This window comes from Ruditapes philippinarum, unplaced genomic scaffold (genome assembly GCF_026571515.1).
Source record: "Ruditapes philippinarum isolate M1 unplaced genomic scaffold, ASM2657151v2 ctg44_1_1_1_1, whole genome shotgun sequence".
In the NCBI taxonomy this organism is placed as follows: Eukaryota; Metazoa; Mollusca; class Bivalvia; order Venerida; family Veneridae; genus Ruditapes; species Ruditapes philippinarum.
In genome coordinates this window covers 1,850-26,058 of record NW_026858399.1, presented here as the reverse complement: position 1 = coordinate 26,058, position 24,209 = coordinate 1,850, and the positions used below count along the sequence as shown (strand labels likewise).

At 34.3% G+C, this 24,209-nt stretch overlaps 1 protein-coding gene and 1 long non-coding RNA gene across 2 annotated transcripts in view; both read left to right on the top strand.

Moving 5' to 3' along the window:
- Positions 1–23,940, top strand: part of LOC132753071 (uncharacterized) — a gene marked incomplete at its 3' end in the record, with an annotated part of 221,807 nt that extends 197,867 nt beyond the window's left edge. The window contains 3 exon segments of the mRNA XM_060743482.1: positions 3,600–3,790; positions 18,755–18,873; positions 22,661–23,940. Of these exon segments, the coding sequence (XP_060599465.1) occupies positions 3,600–3,790; positions 18,755–18,873; positions 22,661–23,940 (1,590 nt within the window).
- On the top strand, positions 3,803–13,185 carry LOC132753075 (uncharacterized). The gene is made up of 2 exons (XR_009628905.1): positions 3,803–6,608; positions 6,784–13,185. It is a non-coding gene; the product is annotated as an uncharacterized LOC132753075 (long non-coding RNA).
- Positions 23,941–24,209: the final 269 nt, after the last annotated feature.

The window sequence follows — 24,209 nt, the reverse complement described above, 5'->3', positions numbered from 1 at the left end:
TTTGATGATTTTTGGCCCCTTTAACTTTGAAAAAAAGGAAATTTTCAGTTCACATTCATTACCTCCTGAACAGTTGTACATATTCAACAACAAATCCATGGCATAATGACACATTTCTAGTTTATTCATTCTTAAACTTTCTAATTTCTTCATGAATTTCTAAAAATTCAAATTATAGCTACAGTCGAAACTGTACTAACGGTCACCTCTTATTGGCGGTCACCTGACCTTAATGGCCATTTTGTGACGCTCCCCACGAAAACCACTCTATTTTATACATCTGTTCAACGGTCACTTGCTGTCCGCGGTCAACAGTCACCTAAAATGCTTCCCGAGTCTTAAACTCGGTCATCTTAAGCGGTCAGCCAGGTGAAACGGCCAGACAATCTTCTGTCATTTATTTTCAAAGATGACACGTGTCACGGATTAACAAAAGCTACTTGTCAGGTGCTAGATATTAACACAAACCACAACATTTCAAGAAGTTTGCATAATTGCTCATCCGTGTCGTAATTACAAACGTTTGGAACGTCTCAACGAACTTGCAATTCGTTCTTTTGACTTACTGTACGCTAGTTTTTTATGCCCCCGGGCATATAGTAATTGAAGTGTCCGTCCGTCTGTCTGTAAGAGGTTAACCTAGAACGGCAAGTTGGATTTTTCTTAAGTTCTACCTGTACCAATGGCTTCTAAGTTTACACACTTACTAATCAATACAAAGTACATGATCTGGGCAAGTTACATAACTCTTGCTTTCATATTTACCAAGTTATTGCCCTTTTCAGCACTTAGAAAATGAATAATGGTTAACCTAAAACGAAAAGTTGGAAATATCTTAAGTTCTATCTATACATATGTCTTTATAATTTCCACACTTACTTATCAATACAAAGTACATGATATTGCCAAGTTATATAACTGTGTCATCCATATTTCCCAGTTATTTCCCTTTTTTCACTTTGAAAATAGGGCCTGTCTGGTTAACCTATTTCGGCAAGTTGGATTTATCTTAAATTTCTCCTTATTGCTTAATTTCTTTAATGATATCTTTCATATTTAGTAGGTAGATACTTTTGATGGTCCTCTAATTTAATGTGGAGTAAGCGGTCTCTAAGGTCAAGGTCAAGGTCACTGGTTAAAAAAATAAATATAAACATTTTTGCTCATACAGCCTTTGTTTTTTAGTTGCTGTCTTAGTTTAATACAAACATGCCGAGGGAGGTCCTCCTTCTTTGGGTGTAGTAAGGGGTCCTTTGGGTCAAGGTCAATGTTACGAATGTCAAGGTCACCAATGTTAAAAATAGATTTTTACATTTTTACAGGTGTATTGACCTTATTCTATAGACAGATGTTATTTATAATTGATAGAAACATAAACTTTGATGGAGTTAGTGGTCAGTTGGGTCAAGGTCACCAGTGCTAAAAATAGATTTTTACACATTTGCTCATACAGCCTTTATTAATTGACAGATTTATTTTATATTTGGTAGGAAGATAACTTGCATGGTATTCATCCTTTTGATTGGGGTAGGGATCAGTGGGTCAAGGTCACTTGTGCTAAAAACAGATTTTTACACTTTTGCCCATACAGCTTTTATTTATTAACAGATGTATTTCATATTTGGTAGGAAGATAACTTACATGGTATTCTTCTTTTGGCTAGAGTTAGGGGTCAGTTTGGTCAAGGTCACCAGTGCTCAAAATAGATTTTTACACTTTTGCCCATACAGCCTTTATTTAATGACAGAATGATGTATTTCATATTTGGTAGGAAGATAACTTGCATGAAGTTGAATATTTTTCAACTTCACAAGTCAGAGCAATGACTTGGCAACTTATATTTTTCACAATTACAAAATGTCATGACTTTGTCAAGCTATATAACGTGTGTTTACAATTTTTTGGCAATTTTTCTGTCCATAACTGAGTGAATGGGTAAACATTTTTTTAGATATTGCTACTGACAAGAATCTGAGCCGGGGGCATTTGTGTTTAACAAACACGTTCTTGTTTATTTTTCAATTTACGGATTTTAAGAAAAAAAGAAAGAAGAAAAAAATGCATTGTCGATGGCAGAAAGAAATATTTTGATTTGTTTCCTTTTAAACAGTTTATCCCGATTCAGATAAATTTTGTGCGTACATGGTACTTACCAAAGAAATGAAAATGAATTACATCGCCGATTGTCTAAATTCCTCAGTAATAAATTCATAAAAACACTTGCTCCATGTGTGATAATAAAATTGCGTAAATATAATGAGGTCATTGTTAAATCTATGAGGTAACTAGTGGGCTCTTCAAAAGAATCTTTGATGTTTACAAACCTGTAGCCCTGCTGTTTCAATCCGAAACATCAAAGGAAGTGCCGACACTTAGATGACGTGTACACAATATTCTTTTGATCAAAAGTTAGAAAAAGAAACTGTCATACTTTTTTTTGTGAAGAAAATATTACGCATTTTAAATTATTGTGCAAGAAGATATTTTTATGGGATAATTAGTTTCAATTATTGACATAATAAATCATGAGTGCATTTGTTTATCTGTATTACATTCATGTAAAGCTTTATGTTGGAAGGAGTGTGTACATGTTAAACCATTAATAGCATACGTTTGTAAATGGTTAAAAACTGATGATGATGATGAATCAGACTGGTTTATTTATACTTAAATCGGATTTATTTTCCAAAGAAATGAATAATTTATTTGGATAAAAACTGGATCCTCCATTCAGCAGCCACCTGTCTTAAGCAGCCAAAATGGCTGCATCCCTTGGCTGGCTGCTTAAGACAGTTTTGACTGTACTTCATTATCAACACCTATTCTCATTTTGATTTTTGAGTTATCTCCTCTAAGAATTTTCCTCTTAAAAATGTTAAATTTTGGTAAAAATCAGGAATGTTTGAAGATTTACCTGTAGAGTGTCTTTCAGTCCGTCTGTCTGTCCATTCCTAAAAACTGTTTCCTGAGATCACTTTTAAATAACTTAGAACTTTTCCAACAAATTTACTGAAAATAGAGAAAAGTTGAGACATGAGTTATTCATATTCATCCTGAGAAAATTGGATATGTTGATTATTTGTTTTGTATAAACATAATTTCCTTACTAGGCAGGGAAACTTAACACATTACTATGATACAGACAAACTAAGAACTCAAAAGATTTAAGTTCATTCATTCATTCAGTGGCATAATTGAATGGCCAATGGCCCTTCAGAATGTTGATGGGGTTCTAACTGGTAGGGGTCTTATCAAATTTTATTTACTTAACGCATGATTGCATTAGGACGTATATTGCCACGCTAGGCGGTGCTCTTGTTGACGAGTGGTTTTGTAGTATATAAAAATGTTTTCTGACAAACTCAGTAACAGTTATCACAAGAACTCTTGACAAGCTATCATAAGAACTCCATCCTTCGTGTAATAGTTCCTCCCCTGTGATACACGTTAGAATTAAAAAGGCATTGTCAAAACTGCTTTACCACTCTGAGCATCTATATATTTTTTGCGCAGGCCAATTAAACATACTGTATTTCTTATTTAGTAAGTAGATTTTATTACTACTGATAAAAGATATAAGTAAATTAAATATGTTTCAGTGTTTGAAGTGTCAGCATGAGTATGAGGCAGAATCACAAGATGAAGCAGATTTAATGAAGTGTCCAAAGTGTCAGAGTAAAATGGTTATCAAATCAGAAAAGGAGAGTTTTCCTGTAAGAAAGATATCTTCAGATAAAGTAAACAAGGAGAATATTGTTAAAGCAAGACCTCCACATGATAGTAGAAATAAGTAAGTATATTTTAATGTGATGTGTGAGTTATAAAACACTGAAGTTTTGAAGTATGACATGAATAAGGTAAATTCAGTTTGCTTTTGTTGTCGGGGTCTTTCAAATGCATATACTGGAAGATGTGTCCTGAATCTTTAAAACTGAGTATAACTTTGTACAGTCTAACCCATAATTACTTATTTGTCATTTGTCCGTATGTGCATCCATTGTCAACTTTTGAAATCATTGAGTTGAATTTGATAAAACTTGTTTGTGATGTTTTCAGCATAAAGCTTTACAAAAATTGTTCTGGATTTTTGAATATTTGGATCTGGTTTTCCTTTGATATTATGTATGATATATAGTATAAATCTTCTTCTCTGAAATAGCAAAGGCTAGAGCTTAGATATTTGGCACAAATCATTGTCTAGTGGACCTTTGCCAAGGTTGTTCAAATTATAGGCTTTTGATAGATATTCGCTCTACTTAAGGATGTCAACACTTTTCCTTGTATGTTTATTGAACATAAAGCAAAAACACTTTTGAAAAAATATTTTCTGAAATTACTAGACCTTAAAATGTGTAACTATGGTACAAAATGTAATATGCCGTAATATGATTACCAAGATGTTGCCAGAGCTTAAGTTGAGCTTACTATTGCCCTGTGTCCATCGTGCAGTGTGTGTTGATGGAATCGGGAGAGGGATATTGTTTTGACGTTGTCCGTCTGTCCTTCCGTCCGAATTTCGTTTCCGTGCTAGTTCTCTTTAATTACTGAAAACTTTATGGGAATCATTGAAATCAAGCGGAGATGCGCATATCATCGGCTTATTCCAGTCAGACCCTTTAACTCAGAGTTATGGCCTTTGATTAGTTATGCAGTATGCATTATAGAGCAATAATTATTTCCACGCTACTTCTCTGCAACTACTGGCTGGAATTCAAGGAAACTTTATTAATCTTGTCAGACACTTTAACTCAGAGTTATGGCCCTTGATTAGTTATTCAGTATGCATATAGAACAATAATCGTTTCCATGCTACTTCTCTGCAACTTCTGGCTGGAATTCAACAAAACTTTATGGGAATCATTAATATCAAGTGGAGGTGCGCATATGATCGGCTTGTTTCTGTCAGACACTGTTACTCAGAGTTATGGCCCTTGATTAGTTATGCAGTATGCAAATAAAGCAATAATTGTTTCTGCGCTTCTTCTCTGCAATTACTGATTGGAATTCAACAAAACTTTATGGGAACCTTCAATAACAACAGGAGATGCGCATATCTTCGCCTTGTTCCGGTCAGACACTTTAACTCAGAGTTATGGCCCTTGATTAGTTATGCAGTATGCATATAGAGCAATAATCGTTTCCACTCTTCTTCTCTGCAACTACTTCCTGGAATTCAACAAATTTTTATGGGAACTGTCAATACCAAAAGAAGATGCGCATATCGTCCCCTTGTTCTGGTCAGACACTTTAACTCAGAGTTATGGCCCTTGATTAGTTATGCAGTATGCATATAGAGATATATAATCGTTTCCGTGCTTCTTCTCTGCAACTAATGGCTGGAATTCAATGAAATTTTATGGGGACCTTTAATACCAAGAGGAGATGCGCATATCACTGCCTTCATCTGGTCAGACTTTTTAACTCAGACTTATGATATTTGATTAGTTATGCAGTATGCATATAGAGCAATAATCGTTTCCGTGCTTTTTCTCTGCAAGAACTGGCTGGAGTTTAACTAAACTTTATGGAAACAATCAATACTAAGAGGAGATGGGCATATTGTCCCCTTGTTTCGGTCAGACCCTTTAACTTAATGGCCCTTGATTTGTTACACAGTATGCATATAGAGCAATTATCGTTTCTGTGCCATTACTTTGAAAGTACTGGCTGGAATTCAATGAAATTTAATGGTAACAATCAATAATAAGAGGAGATGCGCATATCATCGCCTTGTTCTGGTCAGACCCATCAAGACAAATTATGCCCCCTGATTAGTTAATTAGTATGCATATTGAGCAATAATTGTTTCCGCACTTTTTCTCTGCAACTACTGGCTGGAATTCAACAAAACTTTATGGGAACCATCAATACCAAGAGGGGATGTGCATGTTGCCTTGTGCCGCTCAGACTCTTTAACACAGAGTTATGGCCCTTGATTAGTTATGCAGTATGCATATAGAGCAATGATAGTTTCCGCGCCACTTCTCTGCAACTACTGGCTGGATTTCAATGAAACTTTATTGGAACAATTAATACCAAGGGGAGATGCACATATCATTGCCTTGTTCCGGTCAGAACTATGAAAATCCTCATTTCTGACTGAAAGGATATAGCTTAAATTTTGGACATGAAATATTTTCTAATGGAACACTACCGTGTCCGATCTTTAACTCCTATACCAATTGAAGGATTTTCTTCAAACTTGGCTCAAATGTTCACCTCAACAAGGGGATGTGCAGAACCCATGTTGCCCATGTGTCAGCTCAAGGTCAAGGTCACAATTGAAGGTCAAATATTAAACACAATCAAATATTAGACAGCATGTCGTGTCCGCTCTGTAAGTCCTACACTAATTGAAAGATTTTCTTCAAACTTGGCTCAAATGTTCACATCAACAAGGGGATGTGCAGAACCCATGTTGCCCATGTGTCAGCTTAAGATCAAGGTCACAATTGAAGGTCGAATATCAAACAATCAAATATTAGACAGTATGTTGTGTCCGCTCTGTAAGTTTTACACTGATTGAAAGATTTTCTTCAAACTTGGCTCAAATGTTCACCTCAACAAGGGGATGTGCAGAACCCATGTTGCCCATGTGTCAGCTCAAGGTCAAAGTCACATTTGAAGGTCAAATATCAAACAATCAAATATTACACAATATGTTGTGTCCGCTCTGTAAGTCCTACACTAATTGAAGGATTTTCTTCAAACTAGGCTCAAATGTTCACCTCAACAAGGGGATGTGCAGAACCCATGTTGTCCATGTGTCAGCTCAAGGCCAAGGTCACAATTGAAGGTCAAATATCAAACAATCAAATATTACACAGTATGTCGTGTCTGCTCTGTAAGTCCTACACTAATTGAAAGATTTTCTTCAATCTTGGCTCAAATGTTCACTTCAACAAGGTAATGTGCAGAACCCATGTCACTCTTTTGCCGGCTTAAGGTCAAGGTCACACTTGAAGGTAAAAAAATTGACTTAGAAAATATTCTTAAATTTTAACATCTATTTGAATATTTCTGAATCTAGAAAAGGTACTTACTTGAAACTTAAAATATATATGAAGTGTCACAATTAAGTATGATGGTCAAGTTTCATAACTCTGTATTGCATTTTAACAAAGTTATGCCCCTTTTTAAGTCTTCAAATTTAATACAATCAAATATAAGACAATATGTCGTGTCCGCTCTATAAATCCTATACTAATGGAAGAATTTTCTTCAAACTTTAATCAAATGTTCACCTCAACAAGGTTATGTGCAGAATCCATGTCACCTTTGTGCCGGCTAAAGGTCAAGGTCACACTTGAAGGTCAAAAATTGACTTAGAAAATATTCTTAAATTTTAACATGTACTTGATTATTTCTGAAACTAGCACAGGTATTTGCTTGAAACTTAAAAGATAAATGAGGTGTCACAAATAAGATTAAAGGTAAGTTTCATAACTCTGTATTGCATTTTGACAAAGTTATGCCCCTTTTTAAGTCTTTAAATTTACATACAATCAATACTAGACAATATGTTGTGTCCGCTTTATAAATTCTATACTAATGGAAGGATTTTCTTCAAACTTTACTCAAATGTTCACCCCATCTGGGCAATGTGCAGAACCCATTTTACCCTTGTGCCAGCTTAAGGTCAAGGCCACACTTGAAGGTCAAAAATTGACTTATAAAATGTTAAGTACATTGGGAAAATAAAAGGTTATTTGTAGCTGTTTCGAACATGATTTGATAATATATATTTATACTATTACCTGTACAATTAGTCTTTTTTTCACCAGAGATAATTTCTTTTTATGTATTTGTGCAACTTAAGTTATTCCCTTAACCACCTTTCCAAGACGTCTTCTGTCAAGGACATTGGTGGGGGTATGAATCGCATTCAGCGATAGTTCTAGTTATGTTTGATATTAAACATTTTCTTGTTGACCTCTATCAAAATTTTTATTAAAGTCTGCCTCATCGAAATATATGTACCTTTATATGTCCCTGAATGAAAAATGCAACATTGACTTCACCATTATTTGACACGGGATTAGAATTTTATTATTGCCGCTGTTCAAATCTGGAGGGGTATATTGTTTTGAGTTGTCCGTCCGGACAAACTTACAAAATGGTACTTATGTGACTTTTCCTATGATCTTTTTAGCCATTTAAGTCACACAAGCCTAGAAAAGACACACAAGTTATAACGGAATTAATTGGACCAAAGAGAATGTACCATTACCCATTGTTCACAAAGACACAAGTACCTCTGGGTTTGTACGGAAGTACGTATATTATGTCTGTCTGTCCATCCACATTTCTTTCCCGCACTATCTCTCTGCAACTACTGGCTGGAATTCAAGGAAATTTTATGGGAACCATCAATACCAAGAGGAGATGTGCATATCATTGCCTTGTTTAGGTCAGACCCTTTAACACAGAGTTATGGCCCATGATTAGTAGTTATGCAGTATGCATATAGTCCGAATTTCGTTTCTTCGTTTTTTCTCTGCAACAACTGGCTGGAATTCAATGAAACTTTCTGGGAACCATCAGTATGGTGAGATGTGTTTATCATAGCCTTGTTCCAGTCAGAACCTTGAACACAAAGTTATGGCCCTTGATTATTAATGCTGCATGCATATAGTCTGAATTTCGTTTCTGCGCTATTTCTCTACTACAACTGGCTGGTATGCAACAAAACTTTCTGGGAACCATCAGTACCAAGAGAAGATGCACATATCATCGCCTTGTCCCGGTCAGACCTTTCGTCAAAGAGTTATGGCCCTTTTTATGCATTATGTATATAGAACCTCTGCAAATACTGTCTGGATTTCCATGAAACTTTATGGGAACCATCAATATTAACCAAGAGGAGATGTGCATATCTTCGCGTTCTTTGGGTCAAACCTTTCAGCACTACTTATGTACCTTGATTAGTTATGATGCAGTTTGTATTATAGACAGTTATCATTTCCTCTCTACTTCTTTGCAACTATTAGCTGGATTTCCATGAGGCTTTATGAGAACCATCAATACCAAGAGGAGATGGGCATAAGGTTGGCTTATTCCTTTCAGACTCTTTAACACAGTTTATGGCCCTTGATTAGTAATGCAGTTTGCATACAGAGCAATAATTGTTTCCGTTCTATTTCTCTGCAGCTGCTGAATGGATTATAAATAAGAAAACTTTGTGGAAACAATAAATACTAATAGGACATGCGCATATCATCACCTTAAACTTTGTGGAAACAATTAATACCAAAAGGAGATGCACATATCATCACCTTGTTCCGGTCATACCCTTCAAGGCAGAGTTATGGCTCATAGTTATGCATTATGCATATAGAGTAATACATGTTATTGTTTCCGCGCTATTTCTCTACAACTACTGGCTGGAATTCAACGAAATTTAATGGGACCCATCAATACTGTAACATACTTTTGCCGCAGTGTCAGGATATCTGTTTCAAAAATACGCCACAAGTTATACTGTATAAACATATATGCTAACTTAGCATCAGTAATAAACAGCACCTGGTTTCAATATTATTTTAGTAGACTCTATTCTTTAGGATTTCCGAAAAATAATGCAACGCTTTCATCAAGTTGGTCACAATTACTGTTTGGATTTGCGCCTCTCACGGAAGTCACGGATTATAGTGTCAATGTTATCGTAAATGTCAAACCTGATTCTTTCTTCTTGATGAGTGAGTCCGTAAATGTAACCTTTAAAATATTGTAAGTCCTTGATTCAAAATTGTCACATCATCAACAAGTTTATGGCCTGCATTTCTCATCTCCTAGCGTTTTCTCATTAATGTTGCTTTAATGTTATTTTTGAGTTTAAGGATAACTGGCCTGATTGAATTTTTTTTGGAGGGCAGTCTGTGAATGGCAATAATGTCCTTTTCCTCAAGTGAGACTCCCTGCATTTTGAATGTATCTCTCATTGAATTGGTTAGTTGTTGCTCAGTTTCTCCTCTGATCTCAGGGATCTCCATGACCTTGACATTATTCTTTCTAGAGTATTGTTTATTGAAGTTTGCTCTCTTGTTGGCATCTCTACTGATATCATGAATTTTCATTACAGTCTCTTCCAGGCTCTTGATTTTCAGAAGGGTATTATTGTCTCAACACTCACCAGCTTTTCCTTAAGTTCCTTCTTTTCAAATTCAAGGCTATCAATTTTGTCATTAAGATGTTTCGTTTTAAGAGTCAATTCATTTTGTATGTAGACCTTGAGTTTTTCTTCCAAAGTTGACATAATATCAGTTAAGGTACTTTTGATTAAAACTTCAATTTCTTCTTTTTTTAACATAGCTTTGAAATCTCTCCTGAGATTGTTCATATTTACATTCAACCCCTCAAGCTGTGTCTGAATGTGACTAAGTCCTGGATCATCCACACTTGCCATACTAGTGTTACTGTAATTACTTGTGTCCAATTGTATAGGCTGAGAAGAAGTCATCTTTTGTTCTTTCTGTCCACCACTGAATGAAAGTTTTGGCTGGTCCTTTTTACTTACTGTTAGATCTACTCCTAACCATTGTCCTTTTTATGCCCCCGGGCATATAGTAATTGAACCGTCCGTCCGTCTGTCCTTCCGCACTCACAGGAGTGTAATTATGTGGCTAGAGGGACAATAGGTAACTGTTCTTTCTCTTTGATGTCATTCATTCTGTAATGCTTTTATGTGGCTATTTTCTTTTGTGTGGCTAAAAAGAACAATAGAGAGAACAATAGAGTAGCCACATAATTACTGTCCTGTGAGAACGTCTGTCCGTCTGTCCGTACGAGGTTAACCTAGAACGGCAAGTTGGATTTTTCTTAAGTTCTACCTGTACCAATGGCTTCATAATTTACACACTTACTAATCCATACAAAGTATATGATCTGGGCAAGTTACATAACTATGGCTTCCATTTGCACCAAGTTACGGCCCTTTTCAGCACTTAGAAAATGAATAATGGTTAACCTGAACCGGCAAGTTGGAAATATCTTATGTTCTATCTGAACTAATAATTAATAATTTTCACACTTACTTATCAATACAATGTACATGATATTGCCAAGTTATATAAATGTGCAATCCATTTTCCCAGTAATTTCCCTTAAATAGGGCCTAGTATGGTTAACCTATTCGCCAAGTTGGATTTATCAAAAAATTTCACCTAATTACTTAATTTATTTAATGATATCTTTCATATGTGGTAGGTGGATACCTTTAACGATCCTCTAATTTTTTGTGGCGTTAGGCGTCTCTAGGTCAAGGTCACTTGTGTAAAAAAATAAATTTAAACATTTCTGCTCATACAGCCTTTATTTTTAAGTTAATGTCTTTCATGTTTATAATAGTCATACCAAGGGAGGTCCTCTTCCTTTTCCTTTAGTAAGGGTTCATTTGGGTCAAGGTGACCAATGTCAAAAATAGATTTTTTACACTTACAGGTGTATTAACCTTATTCTATCGACAGATGTCTTGTATATTTTGTAGGAACATAAAATTGAGGTATTCTTATTTGGATGGAGGTAGGGTCAGTTGGGTCAAGGTCACCAGTGCTAAAAATAGATTTTTACACTTTTGCTCATACAGCCTTTATTTATTGACAGATTTGTATTATAATTGGTAGGAAGATAACTTACATGGTATTCTTCCTTTAGATGGAGTTAGGGGTCAGTTGGGTCAAGGTCAACAGTGCTAAAAATAGATTTTTACACTTTTGCCCATACAGCCTTTATATATTGACAGATTTATTTCATATTTGGTAGGAAAATAAGTTGCATGATATTCTTCCTTTGGATGGAGTTAGGGGTCTGTTGGGTCAAGGTCACCAGTGCTAAAAATAGATTTTTTACACTTTTGCCCATACAGCCTTTATTTTAAATATTGTTACTGACAAGAATCTGAGCCGGGGGGCATTTGTGTTCAACAAACACGTTCTTGTTTTAGTTATAATCCAACTTATGTATACATGTATATGTATGTTATGATTATCAGATTATATAACACTTATTCAACTAAATTTCACATTTACAGTAATCCAGGTTAGGGAATGTCTCTAAACTGTCTGAAGATATCTAAATCCAATAAAAAATACATCCACACAAAGAAAAAACACTGTTTTGAGATACAATTTCCTATAATAACTCAGCAACCAAAGAGTTTTTCATATTTAAACTCAAGTTATAAGTATTTAAGTGCGTCAAAAGAAACACACTTTTGTTTTATTTTACTGCGACATCGATTATATTGTGACATCACGCCAATTGTTTTCTATCAGGTTTGTGCCGTTGCTATATATATTGAGAGAAATAAAGAAACCTGATGTTCGTTAGTAGAAGATCAGAAAAAAAAACAAAAAAAACCACTTCATTGCTCTTTTTATCTTAAAAAGATTATACAATACGACAGTATATCATGGTATTAAAAATTATATAATTATATAAATCTTTGTGTGTTAGAATTTATAAAGCGGAACCTTACTGATATTTCACTTCAAATGATTTTGATTATTTTAAATAATGGTTTGCTAGTAAAATTGCCTTTTTGCCACTTCCTTTTTAATGGTAACATTTAGCTTTTGATCAGTAATCATTTTTTTATGATTACCGAGTACATTTCACGGTAATTGTGAGACAAACCCTAAATGACGTCTGTTTGGGCACCACCATTTTGAAATGGACGTCACGTCAGGTTACAACATAAGTCAACGAGGAAAAATATAATATTAACATTTTGACCATATTACTGGCTTTATGGAAAAAATGAAAAACATGCCTAGATATATTGACGTCAGGGTTAACATGACATTAATTTAAATGATTTTACTATTATATTTAATAAAAAATGGAATATTCAAATTTGGTGGGACAGACTATAAGTGATTCATGGGAGCATAACTTTAAATTAGAAAAACTAAAAAAGTGTTTGCTCTTCGTCTATCTGACAGCAGTTAGCAACAGGGTCATCAAATGCTTGATACTGGGAACAGTGATAAAGGCAATATGACATTATGCGCTCGACGTATAAAAAAAAAAGAATTGAGCTATTGCTGCAGTCAGGTTGTTGTTGCCATTGCCGTTGCTGTGCAGAATCTTGATTATTAGTCACCTACTGGTTTACCCTCCGTCCATCTGTCTGTCTGTTCGTCCGTCAATTCGTCCACAAAACTAGATCCTGTGATATCGCAAAAAGTACTGAAAATATTTTCATGAAACATGAAATATGGGTAGATGGCAGTCTGGATATTATGCACATCTTTTTCTTTTCTTCCTATGTTGAAAAATTTGGTTGCTATGGCAACAAATAGGCTTAAAATATGTCAAATATAACAATATTTGGGATTACTCAAAAAAGTAAAACATTTTTATGAAACTTGAAATATAGATAGATGGTAGTGTAGAGATTATACACATTATTATACCCCCCGAAACGAAGTTTATGGGAGTCACCCGGTGGTTGGTTGGTCGGTTGGTCCAGCGGTTCGTGGCATTTTCCTTGTCCGGAGTATAACTTGAAGACTGATGGTTGGAATTCAATACAACTTCATACAATGGTCAAGCACATTGAGAGGAAGTGCAGTGCACAAGAACCATAACTCTATCTTGACTAAGTACAGAGTTAGTGCCCTTTGATACTTTTCCTTGTCCAGAGCATAACTTGAAAAGCATTGGTTGGAATTTAAAACAACCTTATTAAATGGTTAAGCACACTAAGAGGAAGTGCAGTGCACAAGAACCATAACTCTGTCCAGAGTTATCGCCCTTTGTTACTTTTCCATTGCTTTTTTCTTGTCCAGAGCATAACTTGAAAACTACTAGTTGGAATTCAACACAACTAATACAACGAGAGGAAGTGCAGTGCACAAGAACCATAACTCCATCTTGACTTCTCACAGAGTTATTGCCCTTTGATACTTCTTCTTGTCCAGTGCATAACTTGAAAATGAATGGTTTGAATTCAATGCAACTTCATACAATGGTCAATCACAATAAGAGGAAGTGCAGTGCACAAGAGCCATAACTCTGTCCAGAGTAATGATAGAGTGATTGCCCTTTGTTACTTTTCCTTGTTCCAGAGCATAACATGAAATCTAGTTGTTGCAATTCAATACAATTTCATGGTCAAGTTTATTAACAGGAAAGGCAGTGCACAGAAACCATAACTCTTTCTTGACTCATTTAAGAGTTATGGCCCTTGGTTACTTTTTATTGTCCAGTGCATAACTTGAAAACTAATGGTAGGAATTCAATTAAACTTCATACAATGGTATGGGCAGTGAGATAAAGTGCAGTGCACAAGAACCATAACTCTATTTGGACTACATTTATATGTAATTACAAAGTAATTTGTTATTTTTTTTGTCCAGTGCATAACTTGAAAACTAGTCGTTGGAATTCAATACAACTTCATACAATTATAATGGTCTGTATGCACAATGAGAGGAAGTACAGTGTACAAAACCATAACTCCTTCTTCAGTATTTGTAGAGTTATACCCAAACCAAAATTGCAAGCTTTTATAAAGCTTGCGACAAGCTTGCAACAAGCTTGTCGCAAGCTTGCAAATAAAGCTTGCGGAAAGCTTAGAATTGGAACCTCGCGGCAAGCTTGCCGCAAGCTTGCGGGAAGCTTGCAGCCTGTTTTCAAAAATGCATGCTTTAGATTTGAAAGGCACCATAAGCTTGCGACAACCTAGTTGCAAGCTTGCGGCAAGCTAGTTGCAAGCTTGCGACAAGCTAGTTGCAAGCTTGCGGCAAGCTAGTTTCAAGCTTGCGGCAAGCTAGTTGCAAGTTTGCGGCAAGCTTGCCTCTAGCTTGCGACAAGCTTGCGTCTAGTCTGTAAGAAACTTCTTTAAATGCTCCAATATTGCAATTAATCGTCATGTGATAAGGTATAATATTAATAAACTATTACATAATAGAATTAATTTATTCACAGACACTTTGGAGCTCAAAACGCCTTTAAAATCCAAATAAAATGCATATTTGTCAATCCCAGGACATGTACTGATCATATATATCAAAAAATCTTAATATATGCCGTTTTGAAAAAAAATCATCCGATTATGTGGCCCCAGCTTTGCCGTGTGCAAAATGCGCATCGCTTTTAAGTTTGGGAACCACATAATCGGATAGCTTCGTTCATAGCCATCTGGTCCATTGAATTTATCGAAAGATTTTGTCGTTGGAAAAAGACGGCGATAATATTGATGTTTATTTCGGCTGTTGCGTTGTTTATATTACCGTTGAAGTTTAAAATTGACCATCATCGTGAAGAATTATATCTTCTGTGTCGATGGACCAAAGGATTATGTGAAAATATTGGAAATGGAATAAAATACATGGTGATTATGACGGTAGGGGTGCGGATTTTTTCCGGCGAACATTTTTATCTTGTGTATTATTATAGATGTTAAAATATGAATTTTTTTCAAAACGGCTTATATTAAGTTTTTTTTATATATATGATCAGTACATGTGCTGGGATTGACAAATATGCATTTTATTTGGATTTTAAAGGCGTTTTGAGCTCCAAACCCCAAATGTCTGTGAATTTATTCATTTCAACTAATTTCTAGATTTACAAGTCATCTTAACAAAAATAATTCTATAACACAAATTCAAAAAATAATAAATGTCTACCAAGTTGAGAAAATATAAAACAAAACATTATTTATTTAAGATAACCGTTTTTTTTTTTGTTTTTTTTTTTCAAATAAGTATCCATATGATAAATCATGTCCTTCACAGATTCAGTCTTTCAGAATGGCTTCACTGTGGCTCACATCTATCCATTTTATTGACTGCACACTGAAAAAAAAATGTGTATAATAATAAATTATTTATGTTTGATATGCATAATAATGATTGGTATTATTGGCATGTAATTAAAAAGATCAATATTTGAAAGCACAAATTTGGCAATAGTAAAATATTATTTTTGGACAATCTTGCCAGTTTGATTATTTATAAAAATTAAAATTGTTCTTGCTGCAATAGTTTTTAATTTTGTTAAATATTGCTATAAATTATTTCAACAACATAGATCTATATCTAAAAAGGCAATTGTTAGTTTAAACAATACAATTGAAAATTATTCACATTTCTACTGGTTTTGACTGCTAAATCAGATGATAATGAATCATTTTAACAGAACTTTTATTTTAACTATATGAAAATTTTAAATAGTGAATGTATTACATGCATTTAAGTATTGTACAAACATTTAAGATAAATAATATTGTAATTTAAGTAAATCTTTAATATACAAAAATTATATTCTATACAATCATTTTATTTAAATGGAAATTTATACTACATTGAAAGTTGTTCATCTAACAGTTAAAATTGTTCAAATCAATTGTAATTATTTATTTCATTATTTTTATCAATTATCTAACCTTATTGAATAACAAAACTAACCGTCAATTATTTCTGTAATCAACCTCATTTTTCTTTCCTTCATCATTTATAATAATTTGAAACTCTCTATGGTCACCTGTGTAGCATTGTAAGTTTTCCTGTAAATAAGAAAAAATATTCATTACTAATACATAATATATAAATTGAGTAAAATCAAAATGCTTATTTTGATAGTAGTACTGTTAATATAAACCCATAATTTACTGAAATATCCTCAAAATGTAAATGGTATGAAAAATCATGACAAGGAATGTAATTTACTGGTACATAATGTAAAGAAAAGGGCAGATTTAAAAATTCCCACTCAATAACACTCAGTTAAAAAGATTTAAATCAGCACATATGTAAAATTTATGAAGAAAAATCAGAAACTAAAATTAAAAGTGTTAATTTGCAAGGTATTTGAAAAGACTGTTGTAACAAAATAGTCTAAATATAGACTTACCATTATTCCATTGAACAGTAGTAAATTTCCATTTCTATCTGATTGAAGAACTCCTTTAATGTCCATTATAATTTTCCTTATTCCGAAAATTAAGGCATACTGTTGTAACCTGTATGCCTGTCTGTCTGTCTGTTTGCAACTGTTAGGTTAGTTTTTCAGTGTGCAGTCAATAAAATGGATAGATGTGAGCCACAGTGAAGCCATTCTGAAAGACTGAATCTGTGAAGGACATGATTTATCATATGGATACTTATTTGAAAAAAACAAAACAAAAAAAAACGGTTATCTTAAATAAATAATGTTTTGTTTTATATTTTCTCACCTTGGTAGACATTTATTATTTTTTGAATTTGTGTTATAGAACTATTTTTGTTAAGATGACTTGTAAATCTAGAAATTAGTACTGGTTTTTATTAACACAACAACTGAAAACATGAGGCTTTATTTATATATTAATCATGGCATAAACAGTAATATTCTTTGAACTTATTGAATATTCAGGGCAATAACATCCGTCTGTCCGTAGTTCTCTGCAACTACTGGCTGGAATTCAACGAAAATTTATGGGAATCATCAATATCAAGAAGAGATGCGCATATCGTCAGCTTGTTCCGGTCAGACCCTTTAACTCAGAGTTATGGCCCTTGATTAGTTATGCAGTATGCATATAGAGTAAAATTTTGTTTCCGGAGTAGTTCTCTGCAACTATTGGCTGGAATTCAATGAAACTTTAGGGAAATCATCAATATCAAGAGGAGATGCGCATATCGTCAGCTTGTTCCGGTCAGGCCCTTTGACTCAGAGTTATGGCCCTTGATTAGTTATGTAGTATGCATATGGAGTAAAAATCGTTTCCACGCTAGTTCTCTGCAACTACTAGCTGGAATTCAACGAAACTTTATGGGAACCTTCAATACCAAGAGGATATACGCATATCGTCGCCTTGTTCCGGTCAGACACTTAAACGCAGAGTTATGGCCATTGATTAGTTATGCAGTATGCATATAGAGCAAAAATCTTTACGGCGCTACTTCTCTGCAACTACTGGCTGGAATTCAATGAAACTTTATGGGAACCTTCAATACCAAGAGAAAATGCGCATATCATTGCCTTGTTGGGGTCAGACACTTTAACTCAGAGTTATGGCCCTTGATTAGTTATGCAGTATCCATATAGAAAAATATTAGTTTCCTCGCTACTTCTCTGCAACTACTGGCTGGAATTCAATGAAACTTTATTGGAACCTTCAATACCAAGAGGAGATGCGCATATTGTCGCCTTGTTTGGGTCAGACATTTTAACTTAGAGTTATGACCCTTGATAACTTAGGCAGTATACAACCAGAGCAATAATCGTTTCCGTGCTACTGGCTGGAATTCAATGAAACTTTATGGGATACTAAGAGGAGATGTGCATATAGTCGCCTTGTTCCGGTCAGATACTTATAACTCAGATTTATGGCCCTTGATTAGTTATGTAGTATGCATACATCTCATTGGCATTTCCAGATATTACTATTTAACACAAAGTTATGGCTCTGTTATTGCCCTGAATATTTATCAAGTTCAAAGAATATTACTGTTTATGCCATGATTGATATATGATTGATATATAAATAAAGCCTCATGTTTTCAGTTGTTGCGTTAATAAAAACCAGTACTCGGCGGGGGATATAAATTCAACGAATTTGCTTGTTGTGATAATTTTATCATGAATATACAGATTTCATTCATTCTGGGACATACCTAACAGTTGCAAACAGACAGATGACAGACAAAATTTCAAAGATGATATGAAATGACAAAAACTTTGTTATATAAGATTTTGTGTAATATGTAGGTATGACTGTGCATTCTTTTCAAACTAGAACCTCATATTATTAAGTATATTTTAGAGCAAATATTTGGAGGAAGTCAACTATAAGGAGGGAAAGAAAAGAAATTTGTTCAGATGATGCAAACATTGATGATAGAAAGGAAGTGTTATTGACATCTGATCTTGTTGAAAGAAACTGTAAGTGCACATACTTTGAGTACAGTAATTGTTATATATAGGATGTTATTATATGCCAATCACAGTGCAGATGAATGTGGTGATTTTTCGCCTATAACAGCCTGTAAAAGCCTATAAAATGCCACTTCTAAGAATCATGTAATTTTTGTGTCGCCTTGAAAAAGGCGACATATAGGGGTTACTTTTGTTGGCGTCGTCATCCCCTTAAGCTCGTCCCGAGCATAAGTCAGTCTTTATAAGTCGGATTGACTTCAAACTTGGTATGCATGCTTCTTATAATGACCAGAAAGGCAGTGCACAAGAACTGGTAATCTGCATTTCTTATTTTAGTTATTGCCCTTGGTTAATTTTCATACTTTATTTTTGTCCGGGCCATTTCTCCTAAAGTATAAAAGCTATGGACATGAAACTTCATAGGATGATAGATCTCATTAAGAAAAAGTGCAGTGCACAAGAACCGGTACTCAGCATTTCTTATTTTTTGAGTTATTGCCCTTTGTTAATTTTCATACTTTATTTTTGTCCAGGCCATTTCTCCTAAAGTATAAAAGCTATGATCTTTAAACTTCATAGGATGATAGATCTCATTAAGAAAGGGTGCAGTGTACAAGAACCGTTACTCTGCATTTATTAATTTTCATACTTTATTTTTGTCCAGGCCATTTCTCATATATTATAAAAGCTATAGACTTGAAACTTCATAGGATGATAGATCTTATTGATAAGAAGTGCAGTGCATAGAAACTGCTGCTCTGCACTTTATATTTTTTGAGTTATTGCCCTTTGTTAATTTTCATATCTCATTTTTTTCCTGGCCATTTCTCCTAAACTATATTGTTCACAAGGCGACACATCCGACTCGCTGAGTTCTAGTTAGCTCAGCTGTCACAAAGTGACAAGGTGAGCTTTTGAGATCACAATTCGTTGGGCCTCCATCGTCCGTCCGTCTGTTAACCTTTACTTTAAACGACATTTTTTTTTAGCTCAAAGTGACATGGTGAGCTTTTGTGATCACTTTTTTTTCGGCGTCCATCCATCCGTCGTAGGTAAACTTTTACTTTAAACGACATCTCCTCATAAACCAATAAGCCAATTTCATCCAAACTTCACAGGAATGGTCATTTCGTGGTCACCTTCAAAATTATTCAAAGAATTTAATTCCATGCAGAACTCTTGTTGCCATGGCAACTGAAAGAAAAAAATTAAATTAATTAAATATCTTTTTTTTAAAAACCAAAAGAGGTAGAGCTTAGATATTTGGCATGAAACATCTTCTAGTAAGTGTCTATCAAGTTTGTTCCAATAAAAGCCCTGGGGTCAAAATTGGCCCTGCCCCAGGGGGTCATTGCTTTTCCTTATATGTATATAGTAAAAACTTAAAAAATCTTCTTTTAAAAAACCGAAAGAGCTAGAGCTTAAATATTTGGCATGAAACTTCTTCTAGTGAGTGACTATCAAGATTATGCAAATAAAAGCCCTAGGGTGAAAATAAGCCCCACCCTGGGCAGTCATTGATTTTCCTTATATGTATTTAGTAAAAACTTAAAAAATCTTCTTTTAAAAAACCCAAAGAGTTAGAGCTTAGATATTAAGCATGAAAGATCTTCTGGTGAGTGTGTACCCAGTTTGTTCAAATAAAAGCCCTGGGATCAAAATTGGGGGTACTGATTTTCCATATATGTCTATAGTAAAAACTTAAAAAATCTTCTTTTAAATACATAACCCATAGAGCTAGAGCTTAGATATTAAGCATGAAACATCTATTAGTGAGTGTCTACCAAAGTTTGTTCAAACAAAAGCCCCAGGGTTAAATTGGCCCCACCCTGGGGGTCTGATTTTCCTTATATGTCTATAGTAAAAACTTAAAAAATCTTCTTTGAAACAAAAGGAAACTTATGACAAAACCAACATGATGATAAATTCAGATGTTGCATTGACTTTTTATTGACCTTGACTATCAAATGTTAAAATGAAATTTATTTGTTAAAAAAATATAATGTTTATTATGAGTGCTAATATTCTTCCTCTGATGCATTTGACTGTGGAGTGTGGCCCTCGCAAGGCAGTGGCTGTTGTTATGCGCCCACCACAAAATGTGGGGGGGGGGCGGCTTTAATGGATTCGCGTCCGTCAGTTTGTCTGTCTGTCTCCATTATCGTGTCCGCTCTATAAATCCTATACCATTTGGAGGATTTTCTTCAAGCTTGGCTCAAATGTTCACCTCAACAAAGGGGATGTGCAGAACCCATGTTGCCCATGTGTCAGCTCAAGGTCAAGGTCACAATTGACGGTCTAATATCAAACAATCAAATATTAGACAGTATGTTGTGTCCGCTCTGTAAGTCCTACACTAATGGAAAGATTTTCTTCAATCTTGGCTCAAATGTTCACCTCAACAAGGTAATGTGCAGAACCCATGTTATCCTTTGGTCACACTTGAAGGTCAAATATTGACTTAGAAAATATTCTTAAATTTTAACATGTATTTGATTATTTCTGAAACTAGAAAAGGTATTTGCTTGAAATTTAAAACAAATATGAAGTGTCACAATTAAGATATGCAGGTCAAGTTTCATAACTCTGTATTGCATTTGGACAAAGTTATGCCCTTTTTTAAATCTTCAAATTTACATACAATCAAATATTAGACAGTATGTAATGTGTCCGCTCTATAAATTCTATACTAATGGAAAAATTTTCTTCAAACTTTACTCAAATGTTCACCTTAACAAGGTTATGTGCAGAACCCATCTTACCCTTGTGACAGTTGAAGGTCAAGGCCACACTTGAAGGTCAAAAATTGACTTAGAAAATGCTCTGAAATTTTAACATGTACTTGAATGTTTCTAAAACTAGAACAGATAATCATTTGAAACTTCAAATATCAGTGTCGCAAGTAAGATATGCAGGTCAAGTTTCATAACTAAAAATAGTGGGGGGATAACTTTGTATTGTATTTTGACAAAGTTAAGTCCCTTTTTATGTCTTTAAATTTATTTACTATAATATTTCTTAAACCAGAACAGATATTTACTTGAAACTTAAAATTTATATGAATGGTTACTACAAGCAAGCTCAGAGGACGAAAATTCTACAATTCCATTGAATTATGTTACAAGTTATGCCCCTTTTAGGCTTAGAAAATGTTCTATTATAACCATTAATACTTAAAATAAAATGTTTCTGAAACTAGAACAGATATTCACTTGACACTATATAATATATCAAGGGTCACAAGTAAACTCAGTATGCAAAGTTTTTCCACTCTTAATTATATTTTGACATAATTATGCTATTTTCTTAACTTCACTGCTTTTGTTTGTTTTAGTACATTAGGAAAATGAAATGTTATTTGTAACTGTTTCGAACATGATTTGACAATATGTATTTATACTTATACCTGTACAATTTGTCTTTTTTTCACCAGAGATAATTTCTTTTTATGTATATGTATTTGTGCCACTAAAGTTATTCCCTTAACCACCTTTCCAAGTCGTCTTCTGTCAAGGACATTGGTGGGTGGTATGAATCCCATTCAGTGATAGTTCTAGTTTTATTATTATTTCAGTAATCTCCAATTTTGTGTTAATATTTTAAGTTAGAAAAATAATAATATATAAATTTTACTTTCATGATAATTTTCCTTGGTGTATGTTGTGTATATATATGTTTAAGGAAAAATAAAATCATATTAATAAATTACTTTTGTACATAACCAGCTTATGTGCATGATATTGATGACTCTTTTAAAATTGCTATAATCTTATGATTATTTTGTATTCTTTAGATGGAGAATTCACAGTGTCATCACTTAACGAGAAGGTCAACAGAAATTCTGTGACTGAAATATCTTCACTCTCAAATAAGTCATCTTGGTCAGATGACCAAAAATCTGATGTTTTTAAATCGGGTGGAAGGGAAAGTGTGTCTTCAGTGGAAAGTGATATTACAGTACTGGCAGGAAACTCAAGCAGAGGAAGTATAGCAATAATATCAAAATCCATTAATGAGCAGCATAAATCTTCAGTCACAAGTTTACCCGAACATGAAGCTTTTTCAGAAATTAATAGTGGCACAGGTCATGTGACCTCTGAAAATGATATTTTAATTAATGACACTGGAATTGCATTGACAAAAGTTGGGGAAGGGCCTTTCACACCTGTCGGTTCCCCTCTTACTAACAGTGTTTGCTCAAGCATGGTTTCCAGTGTATATGAATATACAATTTCTGGAAATGTTGACGATATTTCTGCAACAGGCAATGATGTGCCACTTGTTGATGAAGATCAGCAAGGACATAATATCACAGAATATGTGTCAGTCAGACGTGTCAAGAGAAATGAAAAATGTAGACAGTCAAATAACAGGAATTTAACTATCTTCGATGAGACAAGGTGTGATATTTCAGATGATAATTTCTCAAGTACTGCTGAAAGAACATTGAACAATTCCAGTGACAGGGAGATAAGTGTTTATGATGTTTCAGACTCCAGGGAAAAAAATGAAACCAAATTTTCAGATGGTCATGAATCCATTGGTTCATCTATCTATGATACTTCAGTGTCTGATATTAGTATTGAGACAAATCATGATGATTTATTACAAATTGCTTCCCATAATGCTAGGCAATTACATGATGGCTCTCCAACCAATCACGTTAAGTCTGAGCATTCATCTCCATTAAGATGTGGAAGGTCATTGTTGAGAAGTAGAAGTAGGTCAAAAAATAGAAGTGCTGTATATGTTGATAACATATCATATGAGAGGGATGTCATTAAAAATAGTGGTGCTGAATTTCCACTTGAACTTTCGCCAACAAGAAACATAATCTTAGGGCAGGAATCAGAAAAAAATGAAAGTTCAGCATCAATTAATAGGACAAATGAAATCTTGGGCCTTCACAACAAGTCATCTGCACATTTTACTACAAATTTGAATGAAAATGTGCCAGCAAGTGAGGACAGTCAAGAGTCATGTACTAATATTCAGTTGCCATGGGAAGAAAGTGGGAATCTCCAATTGATCGATAAAAGTAGACAGGATGACTCTTTGAATCATGACGAATTTTGTAAAACATTGATCACAAGTAAGTTTTCAGATGAATTTTTGTTTTGAATTTATTTTTAGCTTGACTATATGGAAAGCTGTCCTTCTCACCCGGGGTTTGCGTCCAAAAAAGATGTTTAAGGGGGTATAGTGGAATCAGCTGGTGGTCGTTCTGTCTGTTTTGTCAGATTTCTTGTCCGGACATAACTCAGAATGTACAAGAGATATCAATGTAGAAAGATCTCAATAAGTAGAAGGCACTGGCAAAAGAACCGTAAATCTGCCTTGCG